The 25,991-nt window shown below is 46.4% G+C and overlaps 1 protein-coding gene across 1 annotated transcript in view; it reads left to right on the top strand.

Moving 5' to 3' along the window:
- Positions 1-25,991, top strand: part of FRMPD2 (FERM and PDZ domain containing 2) — a 113,279-nt gene that overhangs the window by 18,884 nt on the left and 68,404 nt on the right. Inside the window, 8 exon segments of the mRNA XM_055344977.1 lie at positions 1,074-1,199; positions 2,680-2,837; positions 17,773-17,964; positions 19,859-19,991; positions 20,771-20,858; positions 22,364-22,499; positions 24,369-24,440; positions 25,308-25,486. Of these exon segments, the coding sequence (XP_055200952.1) occupies positions 1,074-1,199; positions 2,680-2,837; positions 17,773-17,964; positions 19,859-19,991; positions 20,771-20,858; positions 22,364-22,499; positions 24,369-24,440; positions 25,308-25,486 (1,084 nt within the window).

Here is a 25,991-nt window from a genome sequence, read left to right as displayed (position 1 = left end):
AGGGTTTTTTTTCCATGATAGATCCAGCACTATTTGTTGAAAAGGCTGTCCCTTCCTTCATTGAGATATTATATTGAAATGATGGTCTTGACTAGCCACAGCACACCAGCCTAAAATACTTTTAATGCAATCTTTTCCTAGTCATAAAGTGACTTCCTGAGGCCAGAGGAGGTTGAACTTCCAGGCATACACAGGGAGCTGAGCAGCTGGTGAGTGGAGTGCTTGGATTAGCTGTGTTGGATGGAGGGATGAGGGTGCCCTAATGTGCTCTCCACCCTGCTCCCCACACAGCACTCCCGCCCTCCCTGAGGCTATAGAAGAGATAAACAACAACGTAAATGGATTAGGAAAAGCCTGCCTGGTCTCTTCCTGCTGCTGTCCCACCTGGGGCTGGAGATTAGTGGGTGGCAGCTTTGTCAGGGGAACAGACATTTAAATGTCAGCTTTGACTTAAAGGAGCCCATCTAAGAAGAGAAGGAGAGGACCAGCTTTCTTTATCCCTTCTCTGGCAAACTCAGTCCCGTGCTTTCTTGTGACTCTGTACCTTTTCAAAACACAGGGCTCGCTATCTCAGCTAGTGATTTTCAGTCTTCATGCAGGTGTTGGGGATCATTAGAGACAGGGCTGCTGCTGGCACCAAATTCAACTCTGCATGTGGCAGAAGAAAAGACATGAATCATGCATCGGACATTTAAAAAAAATGCTGTTAACCTACTTTCCCAGACAGAGAGGAGAGCAGGCTAAAGATGCTCCTGGACATGGGTTTCTCTTTTACAGCCCCTGCTCCACTGAGGGAGGTACCATCCTGCTGGTTCATTTCTTTGCTCATTTATTCACTTAAGCCTTCATTTGGGAGTTTATTTGCTAATTCACTGAATCAGCTGGCCAGCCTAGCCAGCCCCCTAGTAAGCATTTCTGTAGCTTCTCTTGTGTACTCTGCAGAGATGCAGGAGATGCAAATATGGTGCTGCATGCTTCAAAGGGCCTGCACTGTGCTGGGTTGCGGTGGTGAGTGCAGGCCGAGGTGTGCTTGCGGACGTTGTGAGGACTGTGCCACGTACATGTCTTTGCAGGCATGAGCCTGGCCTCTGTGACCCTGGCCAGTGCCCTTCAGGTCAGAGGTGAAGCTCTGTTGGAGGAGGAAATCTGGTCCCTCTTGTCCCTAGCTGTTGAGCGGCTCCTGGAAGACCTTCATGAAGGTACAAGAGTGTGTTTGGGGCAGTTGAATCACAGGGAGTTGAGTGCAAAGCTTCCCAGACACACTACTGGCTGCTGCTTCTCAGATCTGTGATCAGTCCAAACCATTAGATCAAGTGGGCAAATGACATCTACCCGTGGAACCACACAAGGGAGTCAGGCCTGTCTCTTGGACTCACTGCATGCAGCAGCGTTGAAAGAAAGGCCTTGCTTCTAGGGAGACAGTGGTAACAGCTCTCTGAGCCTCTCCCTGCCCCTGGACAGTCTGAGCATAAGGAGACAGGAGGCAGGGGGCAGCTACCTGGACAGCTGACAGCCCCAGACTGTCCCCTGCCAGGTGGCACATCACCTTGTGTCCCATCAGGGGACAGAACCTACACACTAGGTAGTCTAAAGAGGAGAGGGAGGTTAATACAAACAATGATTAAATTCCAACAGTAGAGTAGTTGTAAGATACAAGACAATTCCACATGGCCCCCAGGGCTCTCTCTTGGTGAGGGACAAACTTTGAAGGGAAGCCCCTTCCCAGCTTGGGGTTCAGATCTGGAGTTGCTGTGCTTGGAGCCCACCAGGACAGCAACCTCTGCGGCTGTGCCCAGCCAGAAGTGGCCAGCAGTCCCCGGACAAGCGAGGCACAGGAACTGCCAACAGGGGTGAGGGGGACCCCCTGGGTGGAGATGGGCACCCGGCAGCCACAGCCCCGGGAGCCAGTGCGGGCAGGAGACCTGGAGCCCACGGCGCCTGTGCAGACGGAGGAAACATCGGTCTGCGCGGTGTGTCGGGGCAGCTTGGGCTCCGGCGTCCCCGCGACTCCAGAACAGCCCCTGACCCACCTCGCCTCCCACAGTGTCCTTCCTGCGCCCTCTACTGAGAAAGCTGCCGTCGCACTCACTGTAAGGGACACGTTCAAGGTGAATTTGGACCTGCGAGACTTTTCGTTGGTAACTGGAACAAACCGGGTGCCCCCTCAGAGGTCAGCTCTGAAGTCACTGTGCCTGTCCCCGCATGTGAGGCCACGTGAGCAGAGGGCCGGGGACCAGTGTGCGGAGGCAAAGGACGCTGCGCATCTGTACCCTCGGTTTCCTCTTCCCTGAGGGTTTTTCCTCCCTCTTCCCTGCCCTGGGGCGGGAGCTGATGAATAGCTAGCTACAGTACACCCAGAGGACCAGACACCTTGGTCTTAGGCTTGGCGCCAAAGAACTCCGACCTGGGCTTATTTCCAAGTGGACCTCACCTCTCTACCTCTTACCTTGAGACTCAGAGCACTGAGGGATTTGGATGCAGGTTCTAGTTTCCTGGTGGACTGCAGCCACACTTGGTAGCATGTGCCCCTGTGCATGCATGTGTCAAGGCTGAATTTATTCCACTTGATGTTTTCCTGGGTCTTAGTCTGTCCCAGGGGCACCTGTTGGTTACAGATCCACAACTGGCCCTCCAGACAGTGGTCCCATCTCTAAACTCCCATCCTGGCCTTGGTTTCAGATTCCTCGGACTATGTGATCTGCCCCTGGTCAGCCCAGCTATCCGCAGCTGGAAGTCTTTCTTTCCAGGACCATGTTTCTCACATAGAGGCTGCTCCTTTCAAGGCCCCTGAACTGCTCCAGGGACAGAGTGGTGATGAACAGCCTGATGCATCTCAGGTAAGGTGTGTGGCAGCTCTGCAGCACCTCTGGGCCTGTCCCAGGGAAAGACCTGGTCCTAGAACCTTGGACCTGTCCTGGAGGTGGCATCCCCAGCTCCCACCCAGCTTACCCCCAAGAAATACTGATGCAGAACGGGTTTTTAAAAATGTTATTCCCAGGGAGGAGGGGCCAGATGGCGGAGGAGTAGGGTCTCCAAATCACCTGTCCCCACCAAATTACCTAGATAACCTTCAAATCATCCTGAAAATCTACGAATTCGGCCTGAGATGTAAAGAGAGACCAGCTGGAATGCTACAGTGAGAAGAGTTCGCGCTTCCATCAAGGTAGGAAGACCGGGAAAAAGAAATAAAGAAACAAAAGGCCTCCGAGGGGGAGGGGCCCCGGGAGGAGCCGGGCTGAGGCCGGGGCGAGTGTCCCCAGGACAGGAGAGCCCCGTCCCGGAGGAGCAGGAGCTGCACCAACCTTCCCGGGCGGAAAGGGGCCCGCAGGGAGTTAGAGCAGGACCCAGGAGGGCGGGGATGCCCTCGGGCTCCCTGGGACACTAACAGACACCTGCGCCCCGGGAGAGTGCGCCGAGCTCCCTAAGGGCTGCAGCGCGCACGGCGGGACCCGGAGCAGCTCCGAGGGGCTCGGGCGGCGGCTCCGCGGAGGGGGCTGCGGGGCGGGAGCGCGAATCCAACAGCGCAGGCCCCGGAGCACAGGGCGCCGGGACACAGCCCAGGATCCGGCCTCCCCCGGGACAGGCAGAGGCCGGGAGGGCCCAGGACAGCAAGGACGCTCCTGCCCGGAGCTGAGCAGATCAGCGGCCCCGCCCCGGAGCCTCCAGGCCCTGCAGATGGAGAACCGAGAGCCCCGAGCCCCGTAGTTCCTGCGGAGGCTGAATCCAGGCTTCCAGAGTTGCCATAGCCACTGCGGCTGTTCCTCCTGGGGCCTCACGGGGTAAACAACCCCCGCTGAGCCCTGCACCAGGCAGGGGCAGAGCAGCTCCCCCAAGTGCTAACACCTGAAAATCAGCACAACAGGCCCCTCCCCCAGAAGACCAGCTGGACGGACCAGTTCCAGGGGAAGGCAAGGGACTTAAAGTCTACAGAATCAGAAGATACTCCCCCGTGGTTTTTGTTTTTTTTTTCTTTTTTCTTTTACTTTTTGATTTCTGATTGCTTCCCCCACCCCCCCTTTTTTTCACCTTTCTTTCTTTTTCTTTCTCTTTTTCTTCTTTTTTTCCCTTTTTTTCTTTTTCTTTTTTCTCTTTCTCTTTTCTTTCCTTCTCTCTCTTTCTCTCCTTTTCCCAATACAACATGTTTTTGGCCACTCTGCACTGAACAAAATGACTAGAAGGAAAACCTCACCTCAAAAGAAAGAATCAGAAACAGCCCTCTCTCCCACAGAGTTACAAAATCTGGATTACAATTCAATGTCAGAAAGCCAATTCAGAAGCACTATTATACAGCTACTGGTGGCTCTAGAAAAAAGCATTAAGGACTCAAGAGACTTCATGACTGCAGAATTTAGATCCAATCAGGCAGAAATTAAAAATCAATTGAATGAGATGCAATCCAAACTAGAAGTCCTAACGACGAGGGTTAACGAGGTGAAGAACGAGTGAGTGACATAGAAGACAAGTTAATGGCAAAGAGGGAAACTGAGGAAAAAAGAGACAGACAATTAAAAGACCATGAAGATAGATTAAGGGAAATAAATGACAGCCTAAGGAAGAAAAACCTGTGTTTAATTGGGGTACCCGAGGGCGCCGAAAGGGACAGAGGGCCAGAATATGTATTTGAACAAATGCTAGCTGAAAACTTTCCCAATCTGGGAAGGGAAACAGGCATTCAGATCCAGGAAATAGAGAGATCCCCCCCTAAAATCAATAAAAACCGTTCAACACCTCGACATCTAATAGTGAAGCTTGCAAATTCCAAAGATAAAGAGAAGATCCTTAAAGCAGCAAGAGACAAGAAGTCCCTGACTTTCATGGGGAGGAGTATTAGGGTAACAGCAGACGTCTCCACAGAGACCTGGCAGGCCAGAAAGGGCTGGCAGGATATATTCAGGGTCCTAAATGAGAAGAACATGCAACCAAGAATACTTTATCCAGCAAGGCTCTCATTCAGAATGGAAGGAGAGATAAAGAGCTTCCAAGACAGGCAGGAACTGAAAGAATATGTGACCTCCAAGCCAGCTCTACAAGAAATTTTAAGGGGGACTCTTAAAATTTCCCTTTAAGAAGAAGTTCAGCGGAACAATCCACAAAAACAAGGACTAAATAGATATCATGATGACACTAAACTCATATCTGTCAATAGTAACTCTGAACGTGAACGGGCTTAATGACCCCATCAAAAGGCGCAGGGTTTCAGACTGGATAAAAAAGCAGGACCCATCTATTTGCTGTCTACAAGAGACTCATTTTAGACAGAAGGACACCTACAACCTGAAAATAAAAGGTTGGAGAACCATCTACCATTCAAATGGTCCTCCAAAGAAAGCAGGGGTAGCCATCCTTATATCAGATAAACTAAAATTTACCCCGAAGACAGTAGTGAGAGACGAAGAGGGACACTATATCATACTTAAAGGATCTATCCAGCAAGAGGACTTAACAATCCTCAATATATATGCCCCGAATGTGGGAGCTGCCAAATACTTAAACGAATTATTAACCAAAGTGAAGAAATACTTAGATAATAATACACTTATACTTGGTGACTTCAATCTAGCACTTTCTACACTCGATAGGTCTTCTAAGCACAACATCTCCAAAGAAACGAGAGCTTTAAATGATACACTGGACCAGATGGATTTCACAGATATCTACAGAACTTTACATCCAAACTCAACTGAATACACATTCTTCTCAAGTGCACATGGAACTTTCTCCAGAATAGACCACATACTGAGTCACAAATCGGGTCTGAACCGATACCAAAAGATTGGGATCGTCCCCTGCATATTCTCAGACCATAACGCCTTGAAATTAGAACTAAATCACAAGAAGAAGTTTGGAAGGACCTCAAACACGTGGAGGTTAAGGACCATCCTGCTAAAAGATAAAAGGGTCAACCAGGAAATTAAGGAAGAATTAAAAAGATTCATGGAAACTAATGAGAATGAAGATACAACTGTTCAAAATCTTTGGGATGCAGCAAAAGCAGTCCTGAGGGGGAAATACATCGCAATACAAGCATCCATTCAAAAACTGGAAAGAACTCAAATACAAAAGCTAACCTTACACATAAAGGAGCTAGAGAAAAAACAGCAAATAGACCCGACGCCCGGCAGAAGAAAAGAGTTGATTAAAATTCGAGCAGAACTCAATGAAATTGAGACCAACAGAACTGTGGAACAGATCAATAGAACCAGGAGTTGGTTCTTTGAAAGAATTAATAAGATAGATAAACCATTAGCCAGCCTTATCAAAAAGAAGAGAGAGAAGACTCAAATTAATAAAATCATGAATGAGAAAGGAGAGATCACTACCAACACCAAGGAAATACAAACGATTTTAAAAACATATTATGAACAGCTCTACGCCAATAAATTAGGCAATCTAGAAGAAATGGACGCGTTCCTGGAAAGCCACAAACTACCAAAACTGGAGCAGGAAGAAATAGAAAACCTGAACAGGCCAATAACCAGGGAGGAAATTGAAGCAGTCATCAAAAACCTCCCAAGACACAAGAGTCCAGGGCCAGATGGCTTCCCAGGGGAATTCTATCAAACGTTTAAAGAAGAAATCATACCTGTTCTACTAAAGCTGTTTGGAAAGATAGAAAGAGATGGAGTACTTCCAAATTCATTCTATGAGGCCAGCATCACCTTAATTCCAAAACCAGACAAAGACCCCACCAAAAAGGAGAATTACAGACCAATATCCCTGATGAACATGGATGCAAAAATTCTCAACAAGATACTAGCCAATAGGATCCAACAACACATTAAGAACATTATTCACCATCACCAAGTAGGATTTATCCCCGGGACACAAGGCTGGTTCAACACTCGTAAAGCAATCAATGTGATTCATCATATCAGCAAGAGAAAAACCAAGAACTATGATCCTCTCATTAGATGCAGAGAAAGCATTTGACAAAATACAGCATCCATTCCTGATCAAAACTCTTCAGAGTGTAGGGATAGAGGGAACTTTCCTCGACATCGTAAAAGCCATCTACGAAAAGCCCACAGCAAATATCATTCTCAATGGGGAAGCACTGGGAGCCTTTCCCCTAAGATCAGGAACCAGACAGGGATGTCCACTCTCACCACTGCTATTCAACATAGTATTGGAAGTCCTAGCCTCAGCAATCAGACAACAAAAAGACATTAGAGGCATTCAAATTGGCAAAGAAGAAGTCAAACTCTCCCTCTTCGCCGATGACATGATACTCTACATAGAAAACCCTAAAGCCTCCACCCCAAGATTGCTAGAACTCATACAGCAATTTGGTAGCGTGGCAGAATACAAAATCAATGCCCAGAAATCAATGGCATTCCTATACACTAACAATGAGACTGAAGAAAGAGAAATTAAGGATCAATCCCATTTACAATTGCACCCAAAAGCATAAGATACCTAGGAATAAACCTAACCAAAGAGGTAAAGGATCTATACCCTAAAAACTACAGAACACTTCTGAAAGAAATTGAGGAAGACACAAAGAGATGGAAAAATATTCCATGCTCATGGATTGGCAGAATTAATATTGTGAAAATGTCAATGTTACCCAGGGCAATTTACACGTTTAATGCAATCCCTATCAAAATACCATGGACTTTCTTCAGAGAGTTAGAACAAATTATTTTAAGATTTGTGTGGAATCAGAAAAGACCCCGAATAGCCAGGGGAATTTTAAAAAAGAAAACCATATCTGGGGGCATCAGAATGCCAGATTTCAGGTTGTACTACAAAGCTGTGGTCATCAAGACAGTGTGGTACTGGCACAAAAACAGACACATAGATCAATGGAACAGAATAGAGAACCCAGAAGTGGACCCTCAACCTTATGGTCAACTAATATTCGATAAAGGAGGAAAGACTATCCACTGGAAGAAAGACAGTCTCTTCAATAGATGGTGCTGGGAAAATTGGACATCCACATGCAGAATAGTGAAACTAGACCACTCTCTGTCACCATACACAAAGATAAACTCAAAATGGATGAAAGATCTAAATGTGAGACAAGAGTCCATCAAAATCCTAGAGGAGAACACAGGCAACACTCTTTTTGAACTCAGCCACAGTAACTTCTTGAAATATACATCCACGAAAGCAAAAGAAACAAAAGCAAAAATGAACTATTGGGACTTCATCAAGATAAGAAGGTTTTGCATAGCAAAGGATACAGTCAACAAAACTAAAAGACAACCTACAGAATGGGAGAAGATATTTGCAAATGACATATCAGATAAAGGGCTAGTTTCCAAGATCTATAAAGAACTTATTAAACTAACACCAAAGAAACAAACAACCCAATCATGAAATGGGCAAAAAACATGAAGAGAAATCTCACAGAGGAAGACATAGACATGGCCAACATGCAGATGAGAAAATGCTCTGCATCACTTGCCATCAGGGAAATACAAATCAAAACCACAATGAGATACCACCTCACACCAGTGAGAATGGGGAAAATTAACAAGGCAGGAAACCACAAATGTTGGAGAGGATGCGGAGAAAAGGGAACCCTCTTACCCTGATGGTGGGAATGTGAACTGGTGCAGCCACTCTGGAAAACTGTGTGGAGGTTCCTCAAAGAGTTAAAAATAGACCTGCCCTACGACCCAGCAATTGCACTGTTGGGGATTTACCCCAAAGATACAGATGCAATGAAACGCCGGGACACCTGCACCCCGATGTTTCTAGCAGCCATGTCCACAATAGCCAAACTGTGGAAGGAGCCTCGGTGTCCGTGGAAAGATGAATGGATAAGGAAGATGTGGTTTATGTATACAATGGAGTATTACTCAGCCATTAGAAATGACAAATACTCACCATTTGCTTCAATGTGGATGGAACTGGAGGGTATTATGCTGAGTGAAGTAAGTCAATCGGAGAAGGACAAACATTAAATGTTCTCATTCATTTGGGGAATATAAATAATAGTGAAAGGGAATATAAGGGAAGGGAGAAGAAATGAGTGGGAAATACCAGAAAGGGAGACAGAACATAAAGACTCCTAACTCTGGGAAAGGAACTAGGGGTGGTGGAGGGGGAGGAGGGCGGAGGTGGGGGTAAATGGGTGATGGGCACTCAGGGGGGCACTTGACGTGGTGAGCACTGGGTGTTATTCTGTATGTTGGCAAATTGAACACCAAGAAAAACAAATTTATTATTTAAAAAAAGAAATGGAAAAATTGGTATTATTGGACATAAATAGAAGATAATGAGAACTTTTTTTTTTAATCATTGAAGTCTTACCACAGTCCAAAGCCTGGTCTTTCATTCTGAAAGGAGCAATTAGTTTGAAAAATGTGAAGGCCTGTGGTTCTGGACATGACTGGCTTCTTGATATAATCTGAATAATTTAAGTAAAATGTCAAAAATATAATTCAATGTTATTAATGCAATTCATGTTCCATGGTCCTGCCTTTCCTTTGGGAAGCCTTGTGTCATCCTTTTTTAAGGTCTCAGGGCTGGTTTTAGTGTAATCTGTACTCAGGATGGATTGATTGAGTCCTCACCAATTATACTTTAAGGTAATGCCTTCTAAGGAGAATGGCACTTTGCAGCTCATAGAGTTTGCAGTAATTCTTCTGAACCCCACAAAAATCCTTCAGAGGAGGGACACCTGGGTGGCTCAGTGGTTGTCTGCCTTCAGCTCAGGGCGTGAACCCAGGATGGGGTGGTGGGGTCGAGTTCTGCATCCGGCTGCCTGCAGGGAGCCTGCTTCTCCCTCTATGTCTTTGCCTCTCTCTCTCTATCTGTGTCTCTCATGAATAAATAAATAAATCTTTAAAAAAATCCTTCAAAGGATTCCTTCAAAGGCAAGGCAAAATGATCCCCATAAGCAGATGAAGAAACTGAGAAGGCAACTGACTTAAGATCCTAAAAGTCTGGCTCATAAGTGCAATTTAAGTTTCTAAAATAAAGCAAGGGAGGGTGGGTTGTAAACTAACAAGACTAATTAAAGCTACATATGTTTAAATTATGACTCAATGGAATTATGGGGAAAAGGAGATAGAGCAGCAGAAGTAAGGCAAGAAAAAAAAGGGGGGGAATTAGAAGTAGAGCTGCCAGTGACCAAGAATAAAATGAAAACCAAGTCTGGTGAAGGAGAGTTAACCAGACAGTCTCATGTGAGAGGTAAGGGAGGAAAACAGCTAAAAACACTGACCTCAGGGCCAATACGGAAAGGAAAATGGAAATATCAAGGCATAGTGGCTGAGAGGGCAGGTCTTGAATCTGAGTTGGACTGACTCCTATCTACCTTAGGAAACTTAGTTTTTTCCTCTTTACCCATCTATAACACGACTTATTGCATCTGACACACAGTAGCTTCTCAATAAGCACTAGCTATTCATATGATTAACATTGACTATAAAGTGAGGGCAGAGGATAGGGTGGGGACAAACCCACAAAACGAGGGCTTTTGAGAGTAGAAATGGCATCACCCATAGAGCTGCGCCATAAGGGCATCACCTGGGAACTTGTTAGAAATGCAGACTCAGGTCCTCCCTGGGCTCTCTTAGAATCTCTATTTTGTTTGTTTGCTTGTTTTTTTTAAAAAGATTTCTTATTTATTTACTTATGAGACATACAGAGAGAGAGGTAGATACATAGGCAGAGGGAGAAGTAGGCTCCTTGTGCGGAGCCTGATGTGGGGCTCCATCCCAGGACCCTGGGATCATGACCTGAGCTGAAAGCAGACGTTCAACCACTGAACCACCCAGGTGCCCCCAGAATCTTTGACAAGATCACTGGATGGTCCATCCGCCTATTATAAGTTACAGACCAATAAAAGTTAACACCAATAAAAATTAATTTATTAAAAAAATAAAATAAAATTAGCAGTTAAATAAATGTTAATGAACAGCTGTTCCCAATAAACAGGATAAATTAAAAAAAATAATAAATAAAAGTTTTATTCCCAGTTTTTTTTTTTTTAGCTCTTAGATGAAGATAGGTTAACTTCTCTGAGCTCCAATTTCTACATCAGTAAAATGAGGTTGATTTGACTGAATCCATCAGCTTATTATAAATCTCTAAAAAGAATCTTTGGAAAAGTTGTGGGTAAAAAAAAAAAGGAAAAGTTGTGGATAAACAGTCTGGGACATTGGTACCCATGGCAGGGTGTAGCAAAACCCTCAAAAGTCCTCAACTAGGAATGTTTCCTAAGGCATGAGGAAAGATTGAGTTAGCTGCACTATGTTTATTGTTGTATTGTTGACATTAGTGCCAAATTGGAAACAAACTATATGTCCAGTAAATAAGACAGCATTAAAGTGAAACTGTAAGGGCTTATGGAATGGCTTGTAAAGAACTTAAATATATACATTTACAATGTGACCCTAGTTGAATAAACACACACACAAACATACACATACGGAGACAGTCAGAGATGAGAGAGTGTGTGTTCTAAAAATATATATACCAAGGTGTCTGCAGTGGTTATTCTGGATGGCAACATCAGTGGTGATTTTAGGTTTTCCATGGACATGTTTCACTTCTGAATAGCAAAAAGTCTAGTAAGTATTATTTTTCATTTTAAAAAGAAAAAATTCTAAGGAGAGATCAGTGTAAAGCAGGCATACCACACTCAGGGCATAGCGGGCACTTCATCAGCGAGTTCTGCTTCTTCCTCCCTGTCCTTTCTTGAGAAGAGTGCAGCCTAGAAGTCCTGCCTTTCTCAGGAAGCATCGGTAGCCTCTGGGGTTGGTTTGTCTGCACCCACATGTCTCCAAGTCAGACCCCAACAGTGGGTTGCAGTGACCCTGACTCTGTCACCCCACAGGGAGTCACCCAGCACTGAGGCTCCTACACCCTTGCCCACACTAACAGAATCCCAGGAATGAATCCCTGGATTCCCATGTTAGATGCAGATGTGGGTGCCTCTCAGTCCCTCTGTTTGGGTCTCTTTTTGGTGCCTCCTTCACCAACTGAGATGCCACAGCTGGAGCCATGGGATCTGTCTTTCTGAACAACTACTAGAGGGCTTCATGCTGATGTACCCCAAAAGTCCAGAGGTCTTAGCTTCCTGGGGCAGTGAACCCCAGCCAATGGCAAACTGGTATTTAGTAGGCCAAGAGACAGGGTCACCTGGCCATTGTCTCTCTTACAGCATCCCTACCACTCAGTTCTATTGATCACTCTTCTCTACCATCTGCCAGAGGCTCCTCTGCATCCAACTTGTCTTGAGTGCTGTGGCAGGTGAGGTGAGCAATCAGGAAAGTGGTCTCAGCAAAGGCTGTGCTCACAATCCTCCCCCAACTCTGGGCTCCATTCTGAGCTTCGGATGATACCCTGACTCCTCTCCTTAGGCCAACATCCACCTTTCCCCAGCACTCAGACACACTCACCCCACTACTCGGAGTGTTAGTGCCACAGCAGGTGGAAGGTGTGGGCAGGTCTCTAACTCCAGGTCACTCATGCCTCTATCATCCCATTCTGTGCTCATGGCAGGCATCATCAATTGATCACGGTGTTCTTTCCCACTGAGCCAGGAGTTGCCTTCAAAATTGTCACCATCCGGGATCCCTGGGTGGCGCAGCGGTTTGGCGCCTGCCTTTGGCCCAGGGCGCGATCCTGGAGACCCAGGATCGAATCCCACGTCGGGCTCCCAGTGCATGGAACCTGCTTCTCCCTCTGCCTGTGTCTCTGCCTCTCTCTCTCTCTCTGTGACTATCATAAATAAATAAAAATTAAAAAAAAATTGTCACCATCTTTCTCCAGGTAGCATCTACTAATGGGCCGGCTTTGGGATTTGGGATTTGGGATGAAGGCTATTGTCATTTTGGCCTTAGGCTTCACCCTAGAATATTGAGACAGAACCCTTGGAATCCAAGTAAGTTACAGAGTATGGATGGTGCCTCTGTCAGTGCTCAGGACACCGCTCTAGCATCTACTCTCAGGAGCATTTCTCCAGAGATGAGGAGGCAATTTGTGGACTTTTCTGCAGGTGTCTAGTCACATTCATCAGATGTCTGGTTGACTAGGTTAGGGGTACAGTTTCAGAGAGAAAATTGGCACATGTGATCCCGGACATATGCCCTTGACCTAGAGATGCAAATAAAACAAAACAAAACAAAACAAAAAAAACAAAACAAAACCAAACTCACTTGTATTTAACTGAGGGGTTTGCTAAAGTAACCATGCTGTTTTACACACCATGTTTTGTTAACTCACTGCCTCCCTTCTAAAGTTCCAAAAATCATTTCCTGCAAAGATAGATCCTAACTTTAACTGTAGCTTGTCAATTGCAGCAGAAGCTAATAAATTGACATTTATTGAGAACTTAGAATGACCCAGAGGCAACATAGCCAAGGCCCAGGGCAGGGGCTCTAGTTCAAGTTTAGGCTTTAGATCTTCTTCAGGAAAGTCCCCTAAGTTGCCTTTGCTTTGCTTCCTCTAAGGGATGGAGACAATTAAAACACTGACCTCCCAGGACTAGGTTGAGGGCTAAATGAGTCTATATAAGTAAAAGACTTAGAGCCCGGCTTGCTGTGAGAATGCTCCGCAATGGATAATCATAACAATAATTATCATTACCATTGCCAGATGCTTTTTACTCAATGCTCATGAGTATTCAGGCAGAAAACTCACTTTAAAGGTGAAGAAAGTGAGGCTTGGAGACATCAGATAATGCTCTTCCATTTCACCATGTTGCTTTCTGACAGCATGCAATACTTTTAAATCAGGCCGCCCCAGTGTGTCACATACAGATGGCTTTGGCTACATGGACCAGAAAGCCTAAAATACAGAGGCTAGAACCACAGATTCAGTCATTATTTGCTTCACAAGAGGTCTCGGGGTTGGTTAGCCACTTAGTAAACGTCATCAAGATCTGGGCTATGTATTTCCAGTCCACCCTTCTTAGATGCTGGCTTTTTGCTCTCGTGCCTATTGCCTCATGGTCTCAAGATGGCAGCTGTGATCCTATCAATAGACAAGGCAAAAGGAGGAAAGAGTGGGAACAGCTAGCTACCTGTGTTCTTATTGTCAGAAAAACAAAAGTTTCCTCAAAAACACCTTAACAGACTTCTGTGTCTTTTGCCAAAGCGAGGTGTCATGGTCCCTGTGGCTTTAATCTGCCAGAGTGGAAGGGAGAAGGGAAAGTTTATGACAGTTGTAGATGGTTGTTGGGCTAGCCAGCCAACAGGATCTGCCACGGGTAGAACTTGGATGGTGTTTTTTTGCAGGACTATGAAATAACAGAGGTGACTGCAATTTAACCTGGTGCTTTTTGTCTTGGGCCGATGCATGTGTATTCTTTGGGAATGACTCTCTACTGGTCGGCAGGCTTCCGTGTCCCACAAAATCAGGTCTGTACATGAGATATGCAAAGTCTCTCCAGGTCATGTTTTTGGATTTCATTCTCAGGTTTTCTTCCCAACAGGGATCATGTCTCTTGAGCTGTGTGCCACCACTCTGTCTTCCTAGGTTCTGGGAAGGCACTGCCAACCCACTACAGAAGTGCTCCTGCTGAGTTCAGAAAGCACCTCAGAATGCTGCTCAGTATGGCAATGCAGCCAGCCACAATCTAGGATTGGCAAGCAGAAGAAGACTTATCTGCTCAGAGGAAGTAGCAAACTAGAGGGTTTTATAGATAGCGAAGATACAGATGTATAAAATAGGCTTTAAAGCAACCCTTCCTGAAGTGAAATGCTTCCCTGGAAAACAGTGCTGTGCTCAATCAATTTGGGAAAATGCTTGCTACAATATCTTCCTCTCAAAGATTTGGCACAGCAGTTTATTAAGGGCTCTGAGAAAGCATAAAGCAAAAAAAAAAATAATTCAACTTTATCACATTGTATAAACTTTTTGACTACAGAATGTATGTGTTTGTGTGTATGTGTACAAATTTTCATCTTACACTAAGGATTCCTTAGAAACCAGTGTAACAAAAGCTGGAGAACCCTGCCCTTCCTCCCTCCCTCATCCCTTTCCAACCTTCCTTCCTTTCTTCCTTCCTTCCTCCCTCTCACCTTTGCCCTCTCTAATTCAACATCCCAATGTTGTCTGGTGCTTTTTGTTCTTACCCGTCTTTATGTGAGATCTTTCTTAGCTTCCTACTCCCCACGGGGTTAGGTGCCACTTCTTAGCAGGGCATACCTGGAGCCCCAGATTGGGTTCTTAGCCATGGTTCTGATTCCTGTCTAGAGTTCTGCCATCATCAGGGCCAGCTTCATGGGTGTGTGGCCCATATAATTGTACTTAAAAGGACCCATGCTTCATTTAATGCTCTGATGCCACCATTTTGAGATTCTTAAAAATTTTGAACAAGGGGCCCTGCTTCATAATTTTCCCCTTGGTCACTGTCCTGCCCCATCTCACTGTGTCTTTGTCCCTGATTGTGTCAATTCTACAATCTCCCTAGCTCCCAAGGCACCTTGTCTCCAGGCCTTTGATCCTCTATGAGGCCTTGTTTTTCCCTTATTCTGTGGCCTTCTATCCTCCCTAATTTCTGAAACTCTTCCCTCATGACCTCTAGAGTTCATAATCCATGATTAGCAAAATCTCCCTTGTCCTCAACCTATTGTATGGCCATTCTTGTTACTTCTTTCCCTACAGGACACCTGGCTCTCCCCCCGAGTTCCCTGAGACCTGGCAGGCTTCCTAAACAAGGCCTGATTTTTCTCTCACAGCCCTCATTCTCTCACAGGCCTGGAGGTGAGACAGGTGGCATGCAGGTGAGATAGGTGTCTTGCATAGGATTTCATGTCATCGGATTATCTGAACACTGTTGTCTTCTCTTGACCCCCAGGGATCATATTTCGATTATTCTAGATCCTGCTTTACCATCACTCTTCTCAATGTCATCTCAACTATTGGTAATTGCCATATCCACACAGATGATCCTTCCAACACCCAGGTCTCTCAGTCACTTCAACTCCTCCAATAATTTTCCCTCCATTCAACCCAGAGTTATGATTACCCATAACTGCAAAAATAAATAAATAAATAAAAAAGAAAGAAAACACACACACACACACACACACATAAACCATAGGTGCATTTTACTGTTTTGTATTTTCGTTTTTAGAGATAGTGTACAGTGCAGGTAATGATGAGTATGATGAGTGTTGTGCTGTTTGCTTTTGCAGTATAATATATAGTTCTAAATGTTTAAATTACAGTATATACTATTTTCATTATAGGCTAGCATGCTTGTTTTAAAGGCTGTCATTCTAGTTTATTAAAATCTGAATGTAAGAAAAAAAAAAACACGCCACCCTTAGCACATACTGCTGCCTCCATTTGTGGTTCACTCCCTCACTTTTCTCCTGGTCAACTCGTCAACCCCAGTGTGCTTTCTGAGATTTAGTTCCAGTTCTTTCCTTCAGCCCCCCCATGCCCTCCCCAAGCTGGGTTCGATCTTTTCCTCTGTCTGTGCTTCCCAAGACCAAAATCCTTGTCCCTTTAGTTGACCATCTTTCTCATCAGGGTGTGAAGTCCTTGAAAGCAGGGACGGTCTGCCACCATGTAGCTCAAGTAGCTATGGGATCCTGGGCACATCAGAGGCACTCGGATTGGCTGTGTGAGCCCAGGACACAGCATCCCCCTCACACACGGGGATGGGAATTCACAGCTGGTCCTCCACGGTATGAAATGGTAGTGTAACCTTTATCTCAAAAATGACCCACAGTATGGGTGAGTGTGAGAAAAAGCCTGATTTGGAATCAATTTGAGGACTTCTCCTTATAAACAATGGCCATTTAGATGCATGAGGGAAGTGCTTAATAAAATATTTTTTTCCAGGGGATCCCTGGGTGGCTCAGCAGTTTAGCGCTTGCCTTCGGCCCAGGGCGTGATCCTGGAGACCCGGGATTGAGTCCCACATCGGGCTCCCTGCATGGAGCCTGCTTCTCCCTCTGCCTGTGTCTCTGCCTCTCTCTCTCTCTCTCTCTCTCTCTCTCTCTCTCTCTCTCTCTCTCCCTCTCTCTGTCTCTCATGAATAAATAAATAAAATCTTTAAAAAAAAGTATTTTTTTCCTTTGCCTGATGGGTACATCTGACATTAAACTTCAGCCAATGATCAGTGACCTTGTGGTGACCACTGTAGATTCTGAGCAATAAAGGGCACAATCGTTATATTCCTGGAGCTCACATTCTAGGGGGGAAGGCCCGGTGAGGCCCATCTAAATAATCTGGGAAGTAATTTGGCAGAAAGTAATTGAGGAAGTAATTTGAGAAGTAATTACATTTGAGAAGTACTCGAGAAAGATTTTGACAGGCTGCCCAGATGGGTGTGAATTGAAGGCTAATCCCTGGTTTGATCTGAGCACAGATCATGGGTGGAAATCCATATTGTCAGGCACTTCTTTTTCTTTAAGATTTATTTATTTATTTATTCATTCAGAGAGAGAGGGAGCGAGGCAGAGACACAGGCCGAGGGAGAAGCAGGTTCCATGCAGGGAGTCCGACGCAGGACTCGATCCCAGGTCTCCAGGATCACACCTCGGGCTGCAGGTCGCGCCAAACCGCTGCGCCACCAGGGGCTGCCCAAGCACTTATTTTTCATAGGTATTCCAAGCACATGTCTGTGCTCTCTGTGTACTGAAAAACATTCCAGACCAGAAAACAGCAAACTTCCCACAACTGGCATAGAGATAATTGCTCTGCATTTTGTGGCCCCAGTGACATATCTTGTGATGGTCCCTAAATTCTCCCGAAGGGGCAGGTGTCTGTCAGGTGGTAATGAGAACATCTGTCCATTAGTCCCCACCGCACCCCCGGCAAGCTCTTGGACTCACCGGCCCTTCTTCTCTCCAGCCTCTGCGGCTCCGTGAGCCCCTGCACTCCATTCTGCTGACCATGTGCGAGAACCAGCCTAGCAGGCGGCTGCCCTTGCAGTCGGTTCTGGAAGCTTGTCGGGTTCATCGGGAAGAAATGGCTGTCTACCCAGCCTCTGCCAATGTCCATGTTCGACGGCTGGCCACCTTAGTACTGAGCACCGTCTCCGAGGTCAGTGTCTACCTGTGCTTCCCAACCCAGCAGCCACCAGAAATGAAATAATATAAAATATTCAATTCCCCTGTCACACCCACCACATTTCAAGTGCTCGGTAGCCACATGTAGCTAGTGATGACCATCTTGGACAGGGCAGATACAGAACAATCACATCATTGCAGTTCTGTTGGGCAGTGCTGGTGAAGACCTTTGGGGGGCCCAGATTTCTAATGTGGCTGAGACTCTTGGGATCTTTCAAAGAGACTCTTTATATAAAAGCAATTGTGTGTATAACCCACGAGTAGCTCATCTATCAAAATTTGACTAAGCCTTGTATAAGGAGCCTTCCCTGTCTGTGCCTATAGCCCCTGGCTCCTCCCTTCCTCTGATGTCTTGTATCTGCAGAGAGTCCCCTTGTTGCACCTGTTACACCGTGTTGCTTGCTGCCCTGTGTGCTCCCCACTGCCTAGGAGGAGGCTGGCACATAGTAGGCATTTGGCTTAGGTCGGATTCCCTTGAAGCAAAGCCAGAAATGGCGATGCTTATACATATTATTATTATTATTTAAGATTTATTTCTTTTAGAGAAGGAGAGAGCGAGCGAGTGTATGAGTGAGATGGGCAGAGGGAAAGGAAGAGAGAATCTTTTCTTTTTAAATTTTTTTTATTTATTTATGATAGTCACAGAGAGAGAGAGAGAGAGAGGCAGAGACACAGGCAGAGGGAGAAGCAGGCTCCATGCACCGGGATCCCGACGTGGGATTCGATTCCGGGTCTCCAGGATCGCGCCCTGGGCCAAAGGCAGGCACCAAACCGCTGCGCCACCCAGGGATCCCAAGGAAGAGAGAATCTTAAGCAAACCCCACATTGAGTGCAGAACCTGATGGGGGATTGATCTCATGACCCTGAGATCACGATAAGAACAAAAACGAGGAGCCGAATGCTTAACCTATGGCACCACACAGGTGCCCTTATGCATGTTATTTATTGGGGAAGTGCCCCTAGGAGAGGGGGAATGATGGAAGGAGGATAGGGTGGTTGACAAGCCCAGCCACGAGGTGGAGACAGCCTCAGCCTGGCCCCATGGAGGGTGGGGTGGGAGTTCTGGGGCAGGAATTGTGTCGGGGTTGGGCCCCTTGAGGCTGGGGCAGTGCTGGGACTGGGGATAGGCCAGTGAGGTGCATGGGATATAAACACAAGGAGGTCTGGATTTGAGAGGAACCAGAGGTAGGCAGGGCTGGAGACTGGCTGGGTGGCTGTGCACTTGTCCAAGGTGCAGGCTGGAGAACCGAGACCAAGCCTAATGCAGGGCCATGTGGATGGAGGAGGGGGTAGCTGGGGGTGGATGCTGCCTCTAGCCAGTCAGAAAATGCTTCTCACATCCTGTTCCCCTTGGATCCCTTCTGTCTTGGCATCTGAACATGTTGCTCCTGTTCATTGAGCCAGAGGAGCTACAGTGAAGCACAAATCACACGGTGAGGTCGGGGAGAAACAAGAGAACATGATATAGTGTTGTATCAGAGAGGAGATGCCAGCAAGGTGATGAGGGAAGGTGACAGAAGGGACACCGCCCTCTGCCTTGAGGGCAGACAGGGAGAGGTTTGGAAGTGGAGAGAACATAGTTTTGCATCTTAGAGGCTCAGAGGAGCTCAGCAGGGGGCGTCCTAGGCGGTAGGGGGAGCACAGGAACAAAGGCACAACTGTGTAGGAGTACACTTGTTCTGGGGGAGGGGAGTGAATTACATCTAGGGTGCACGTGGGGGGTGGAGTCTGGAGCACGTCTGGTGCCAGAGCACCTTGTTAGGCTCTCACTGTGTAGGACAGACACTTCCGAACTGACTTAATCTGACAGCCGGTCTGTGTCTATATAAATGTCCCCTCTCGACTTTTGGGATGCACTTGACCTTCAGGTGGAGAGCAGAGTTGTGGAAGAAAGCTCCCCTATGCAGCAGGACAGAAGCTACCTGCTCAGGAATAGGCTGCATCAGGAGAGCTGCGAGAACTCAGCAGCATGGGCCCTGGAGCGTCTGCACCCTTGCAGAGGTGGGTACAGCATCCCAGGCATTCCCATTGTTTCCTGTCCTGAGTGGACCGGACGATTTCATGCTGTGGCAGCTGAGAAAACCCATGCAAGCTCCCCTCTTCCACGGAGCCCCCAGAGAGAAGGGGCTGTGTCCTGAGGAAAGCTTCATCTGAAGATATTATTTATATCAAACATAAACTCCTTTTTTATTGAGTTTTAAGTGTCCAAGTTGATAAAACAAATTTCAATACACAGCATAAGAAAAAGAGTTTTTTTAAATTAGTGTCTAGGTGGAGCAGAAGAAAAGCAATCTTTAAGAGACTGTTTTTGTTCTTGCTCTAGTTGTGTTAAAGGAATGGATTTTAGAATACTCTTCAAATCTTCCACTGTTCTCTACTCTTCAACTGAATCTGAGCATTAAGAGGGCACGTGATGTAATAAGCACTGGCTGTTATATGCAACTGATGAATCGCTAAACTTTACCTCTGAAACTAATAATACAGTATATGTTAACCAACTTGAATTTAAATAAGGAATTAAAAACAATATTATTGTTTGCTGTCTCTGAAGCAAGGCACTCTGCCACTAGGTTTTATCTTTCTTCATCCTCCTCCTCCAAAAAAAAAAAAAAAAGCTCCCTTGACTATAACTGTCATTTCCATTTCTCACATGAGCAAACAGACTCAGAGAGGGTAAGTTTGCCAAAGTTACACAGCTGATATCCACACTTCAGTCTGCTTGATTCAAGAAAGCCATGCTTTTCGCCTCTTCCATGCCCTCCACTGTGCTGTTTGGTTAGTTTCAGAAAGAAGCACAGAGACGCAGAGCTCCCTGGTGCCTGGGCTGAGCACCCCAGCACACAGTCATCACAGCCTCTCTGTCAGCAGGTAAGCAGCAAGCTGTACAGTGTGTGGACCATTCGTGTGGGGACTGCTGTATCTTGCTTCTTTACTGATTACTGATGTGAAACCTTTTGCTTCTCCAGAAAAAGCTGATCCTTTTCCATTGGAAGGTGAAAAAACAACACATTTAAGCAGGTACACAGCCAACTGGTGATGGGGGCTGTATGGCAGCTGTGCTGTCGGGCCATTCTGTCTCTGGGAATTGAGTTCAGGCTTAGTTATGTAAAACAACATGTTTCCACATTGTTGTGATTACCTGTTGCCTCACAAAGCAGCATAATGACCACAAAATATAATGCCTAAAAATAATGGTTTAGGGGCACTTGGGTGGCTCGTCGGTTAAGCGTCTGCCTCTGGCTGATGTCATGATCCTGGGATGGAGCCCCGAGTCGGGCTCCCAACTCACAGGGGCGCCTGCTTCTCTCCCTCTGCCTCTGCCCTTCCTCCCCCCGTCCCCAGTTCGTGCTCTTTCTCTCTCTCTCTGTCAAATAAATAAATACATACAATATTTTAAAAAATGGTTTATTTAACTCTTGATTGTGTAAGTTGGGAAATTAAAAAAAGGTTGTGCTCAGCTGGGAGGTTCTTCTGGACTTTGCTGGATGCCCTCATGCATCTGTGATCAGCTGTAGCTTCACCTCTGGGGGTGGCTGGCTATTATCTGGGGGAGCACTGGCTCATCACCAGCAGGCTAGCCTGGGATTATTCTCAAGACGATGGCAGAGTTGAGACAGAGAGAGAGAGAGAGAAAGGAAGGAACAGAGGGAGAGAGATGCAGAGTGCTTGGGTCAGGGAAAAGAAATGGTTGGTTTTAGAATCAGTCAAACATAGATGCTTAGATCTGCTCAAAACCCACATGAGACTATATCTTCCCGCATCTGGAACATTAGGAATTTTGAATCTTGGGTATTTATTTCTTTACATATTGATATTTTGTCCTTCTCTGGTTCAGCCAAGGGCTGTGGTGATACTTGATGTCACATACACACCTGAGGCCTTGACAAGATGCTGTAGGGTTCATCTCATAGTGATTTTTCCTGCTATTTAAAACCCTATTCTCTTTTTTCTCCATGAAAATAGCTTTCTTTCTGTTTCCATAAATAATGTACTTTAAAAAAAAAACTGAGAAAACGTTTTGAACAATATCTAAAATTCCAAGCAGGAAAGTCAGAACCTCCAGTGACCCTAACAAGGTGTTCAGGAGCTGAAGTCATAGGACCTGTGTGTCCTGAGCACAGTGATGCTGTGCTCATTGTGAAGCAGTGTTGTGGGGCAGGGAGGAAATGGACTGTGGCTTTCCACCTCAAACCCCACCCCGCTCCTGTGGCTCTGCAGATTTAGTGGCCTCATTAGAAAAGTGGATACAGTAATTCTCCGCATAGGCTTGGGGCAAAGGTAAAGTAGTGGACACACCTTGTCCAGCTGAGCACCTGCATGTGGTGGGCTGTTTCCATTGTTCATTATCTCTCCCTTTCTTGACCACTGGCTAGTGCTCTTCCAATTGATGTTCCCCAAGAGCTTCAGGATAGACAGTGGTTAAGCTCTGGTTCCACTCTCTCTGTGGCAGCAGAAACCCCACAGCCAGCAACTGCTACTCAAAGGGCTTTTTTGCAAAGAAAAGGAAAGGTGAGCAAAAGAAGACCAAAGGACATTCTCCAAAGAGGTTTGAGAGGGGCGCTATGTGTGGCTGACACAGTAGTTGAAAATGGGCAGGGTCTTCTGGGGGGTGGGTAGGCTCCTTGGGTTGAAATTTACAGAATTAAACTAAAACCAACTTGACATTTGCAATCTGGGGCAATAGGAGTTTATCAAGTGGGCTTGTGGTAGCAGACACTGTATAGGATAGAAGGTTGAAGATGTCAGGTCCCACCACTCAGGATGTTCATAACTATCAATGTGGGGTGGTGGCAAAACAAGGTATGTGATAAGAGGGCCCAATGTACTTGGAAGGTGCCTTCTGGGCAGGCAAAAGGTGGGAGCAAAGGTGTGGGTGGGGCAGAGGAAGAGAGATTCCCTGTTGCACTTGGTACAGAGGGTGATAGGGTTGGGGTGAGTGTGTGGAGTAGAGGCTGTGGAGTACTTAGGCATCCTGCCCTGGCTGTGATGTCCAGGCTGACAGGAGGGACAGATGTCCAGTGGCCCCTGCAGTGTGCTCATGCTTCCGGGGACCCTGTCTCCTTGTGAGCAGGTTGGTCTCTACTGAGGGTCTACCCTGCTAAGCGCATGCTAGAGGGTGAGATCAGGGAAGGTCTCAGGGTGCACCTGCTGCCAGAAGCAGCTCTGCCATCAGACAGCAGAGCCACTTCCAATGTTTAGAAGACATCCTTTCTTGAACAACACTGACATTAGCTGAAAAACTGTTTTAGTGACCATACAAGCCCTCAGTGACCGCGAGGGGATTAGGGTCCCCTGGGGCAGGGATGAGCGCCTGCAGGGCAGGCTGTTAACCCAGGAGGCTGTCCTTGCCAGGTGTTCAGCGTGTGCCTCTGTTTTCCTTTGGGAACATCAGACCTAGATGCCCCCAGAAAGTCTTTGTCTGTCTGTCACAGAGATATTTGCTTAAAGATCCTTAACCAATTGGAGATGAGTTGAGCCTACAGTAGCCTCAGGACGTCCTCCGCGTTGTGGCTCTGGGCTCCCACACTTCCCACCGTCCCCCACTGCCCTCTGAGGCCCCCCTCATGTTCTCGTGAGCTTGCAGGGCATATACACAGGGTCAGGGAGTAGGATCTTTTTTTGCCTTCTTTGGTTTTTCTTCATGATCACTCACTTAGGACACTGCCACTGGAGATTCTTTCAGGACACAAGTTATGCACTGGCTGGCCTTTTGAAACAGGAGTCTGGTTGTTTGTTCCCTTGAGGGGCACATTAGTAGGCCCCACCCAATCCTAACACTCTCTGGTGTTAGATTTGGGAGAGTTTCCCAACCTCTTGGGCCTCCATGTCCTGCCAAATGGGTTGAGAATATGCACTCCACAGGATGATGGCTGGGTCTAACTAATGACAGGTATGAAAGTACTTCCCCATCACAAGTATGGTACGAAAAATGTGAAATTGGGAATAGCTGCCCATGCATGTTATTGATTCAACATACAGAGCTAGAAAAATGTCTCATCTAATCTAAATCTAAAGATATTTTTACTTTAAAACGTCTCTGACATATAACATATTTGTATCATATAATGTGTTTTATAATTTTCATACATACCAAAGATTAGGTAATGATGTGAGAATTATGAAACATATAATGAAGGGGACACCCAACTTAATAGCTAGGACATCACCAAGAATCCTGTACCTGCTGTTAAGACATCTGCTTTGAGATGCCCAGCTTAAACCCCTTTTCCTGAAGCCTGTTTCCTGCAGACTCTGAGGAAGGGAGAATGGGTAGGGGAAGAAGGGAGGGGAAGCCTAGTCCCAGAGCTGGGGGTGACCAGACCCCCTCGAATGTGACTTCTCTCCTGTACCACGAGTGACTCTGGGTGTTTTTGCCAGTTTTCTACGCCGGAGTTCGTCTTGCTGGCTGGAGAGGCCCTGGTGATTTTGCATCTGCCTGGTTCGATTGTGGTAAGTGCTGGGTTAACTGGGCAGAGGTGGAGGGTGCTGAGCCAACCACCCTGCTGGGCAGGCCTGGAGGCCTCCTGACTACTGACTAGGGCCTCAGGCTGGGAGGGCCCCGGGGGTGGGGTTCTCGCTCTCTCCTCCAGACTGCTGCTACAGCCCTCTGCCAAGCTGCACCCCAGCTCCTGGTCCTCCAGCTCTTCCTCTTCTCCTTGAATGGGCCATTCTGCGTGGCTGAGCGGTGGCAACTGTGGTCAGGGTGGGGCTGTGGAGACAGATAGATCTGAAATTAATCTAAGCAGGGTGAAGCGAGAAGGCAGACCGCCGCTCATCTTTGCACGTGACTCTGCTGACCAATGTCTGATTCAGAGCAATCCCCTTAGCCTGTCTCTTCACTGGATCTGTACCTACCTCTGTTCCTTCTTCTGTGTTGTCCCTGGAGGGATAGATTCAGAGGGATAACACCTGGATCCATGATTGAGGACCCTGACCAGCTTGAGCCCACCCAGAAGGTGGAGCCTGAGGGGCAGCTGGAATTTCAGCAAAGGAGAGGCATCTTAGACCTGCCTTCCAGCCTTCACGGTCCCTGTGGAGCCTGGCAGAGAGTGTGGATTTGAGTCTAGTACTGCTTCTTACTAACTTTGGCACCTGTCCCTTGCAATCCTTACCACCCCTTACTACTAACAGGTCCCCTCACTGTCTCTGAAACACATCTCTCCGCTGTTGTATAGGAATGCTAATGTACATATCTCTTAGGTTGTTTGTCATTAAGTGATACAATACATATAAAGTGTTTAGCACAGTAGAGAGCCCACAGCAAAGACTCCATATCTTGTAGTTATTGTTACAATCGATAATATTTATTGTTTTCAGACCAAAAAAGGGAAATCCTATTTGGCTCTCAGGGACCTCTGTGTAGTGCTGTTGAGTGGGCAGTGTCTGGAGGTGAAATGTGACATTATGTCAACAGCAGGAGCAATCTTCAGTGCTGTCATGTCCTTCATCAACCTTGGAGAGCTCACCTACTTTGGCTTGGCTTATATGAAAGGTAAGTGGCTCCTGGGTAGCCCATAACTGGCCTGGTGCTTCATATAACCCAAATATCTGGGTATCTGAACACTACTCCTTCGAAAAAAATTGCTTGAGGTAGGGATGCTTCATCTTGCACACTTAGACCATCAGTTAGCATGGAAAATGCTTCAAGTGCTCATTGCAAAGTGTCAAGGAAGTGCAGAAGATTATAATGGAATCGTGTGTGTAAGATGGTGTGGGTTTCTGCAATGTGCTGGATCTGGTTGATCAATCTCAAAGCATTGATGTCAGATAAGTGAATGTTGAAAGCATTTCCATGTAGGTGGGAATATGAAATGGTGCAGCCACGTGGAAAACAGTATGGTGGTTCCTCAAAAAGTTAAACACAGATTTACTACATGATCTGGCAATTCCACTTTTGTGCGTACACCCCACATAATCAATAGCATGGTCTTTTTTTTTAAATTTATGATAGTCACACACACACACACAGAGACAGAGAGAGAGAGAGAGAGGCAGAGACAC

The sequence above is a fragment of the Nyctereutes procyonoides genome, unplaced genomic scaffold (assembly GCF_905146905.1).
Source record: "Nyctereutes procyonoides isolate TBG_1078 unplaced genomic scaffold, NYPRO_anot_genome, whole genome shotgun sequence".
Lineage (NCBI taxonomy): Eukaryota > Metazoa > Chordata > Mammalia > Carnivora > Canidae > Nyctereutes > Nyctereutes procyonoides.
This window is presented reverse-complemented; position numbering and strand designations above follow the sequence as displayed.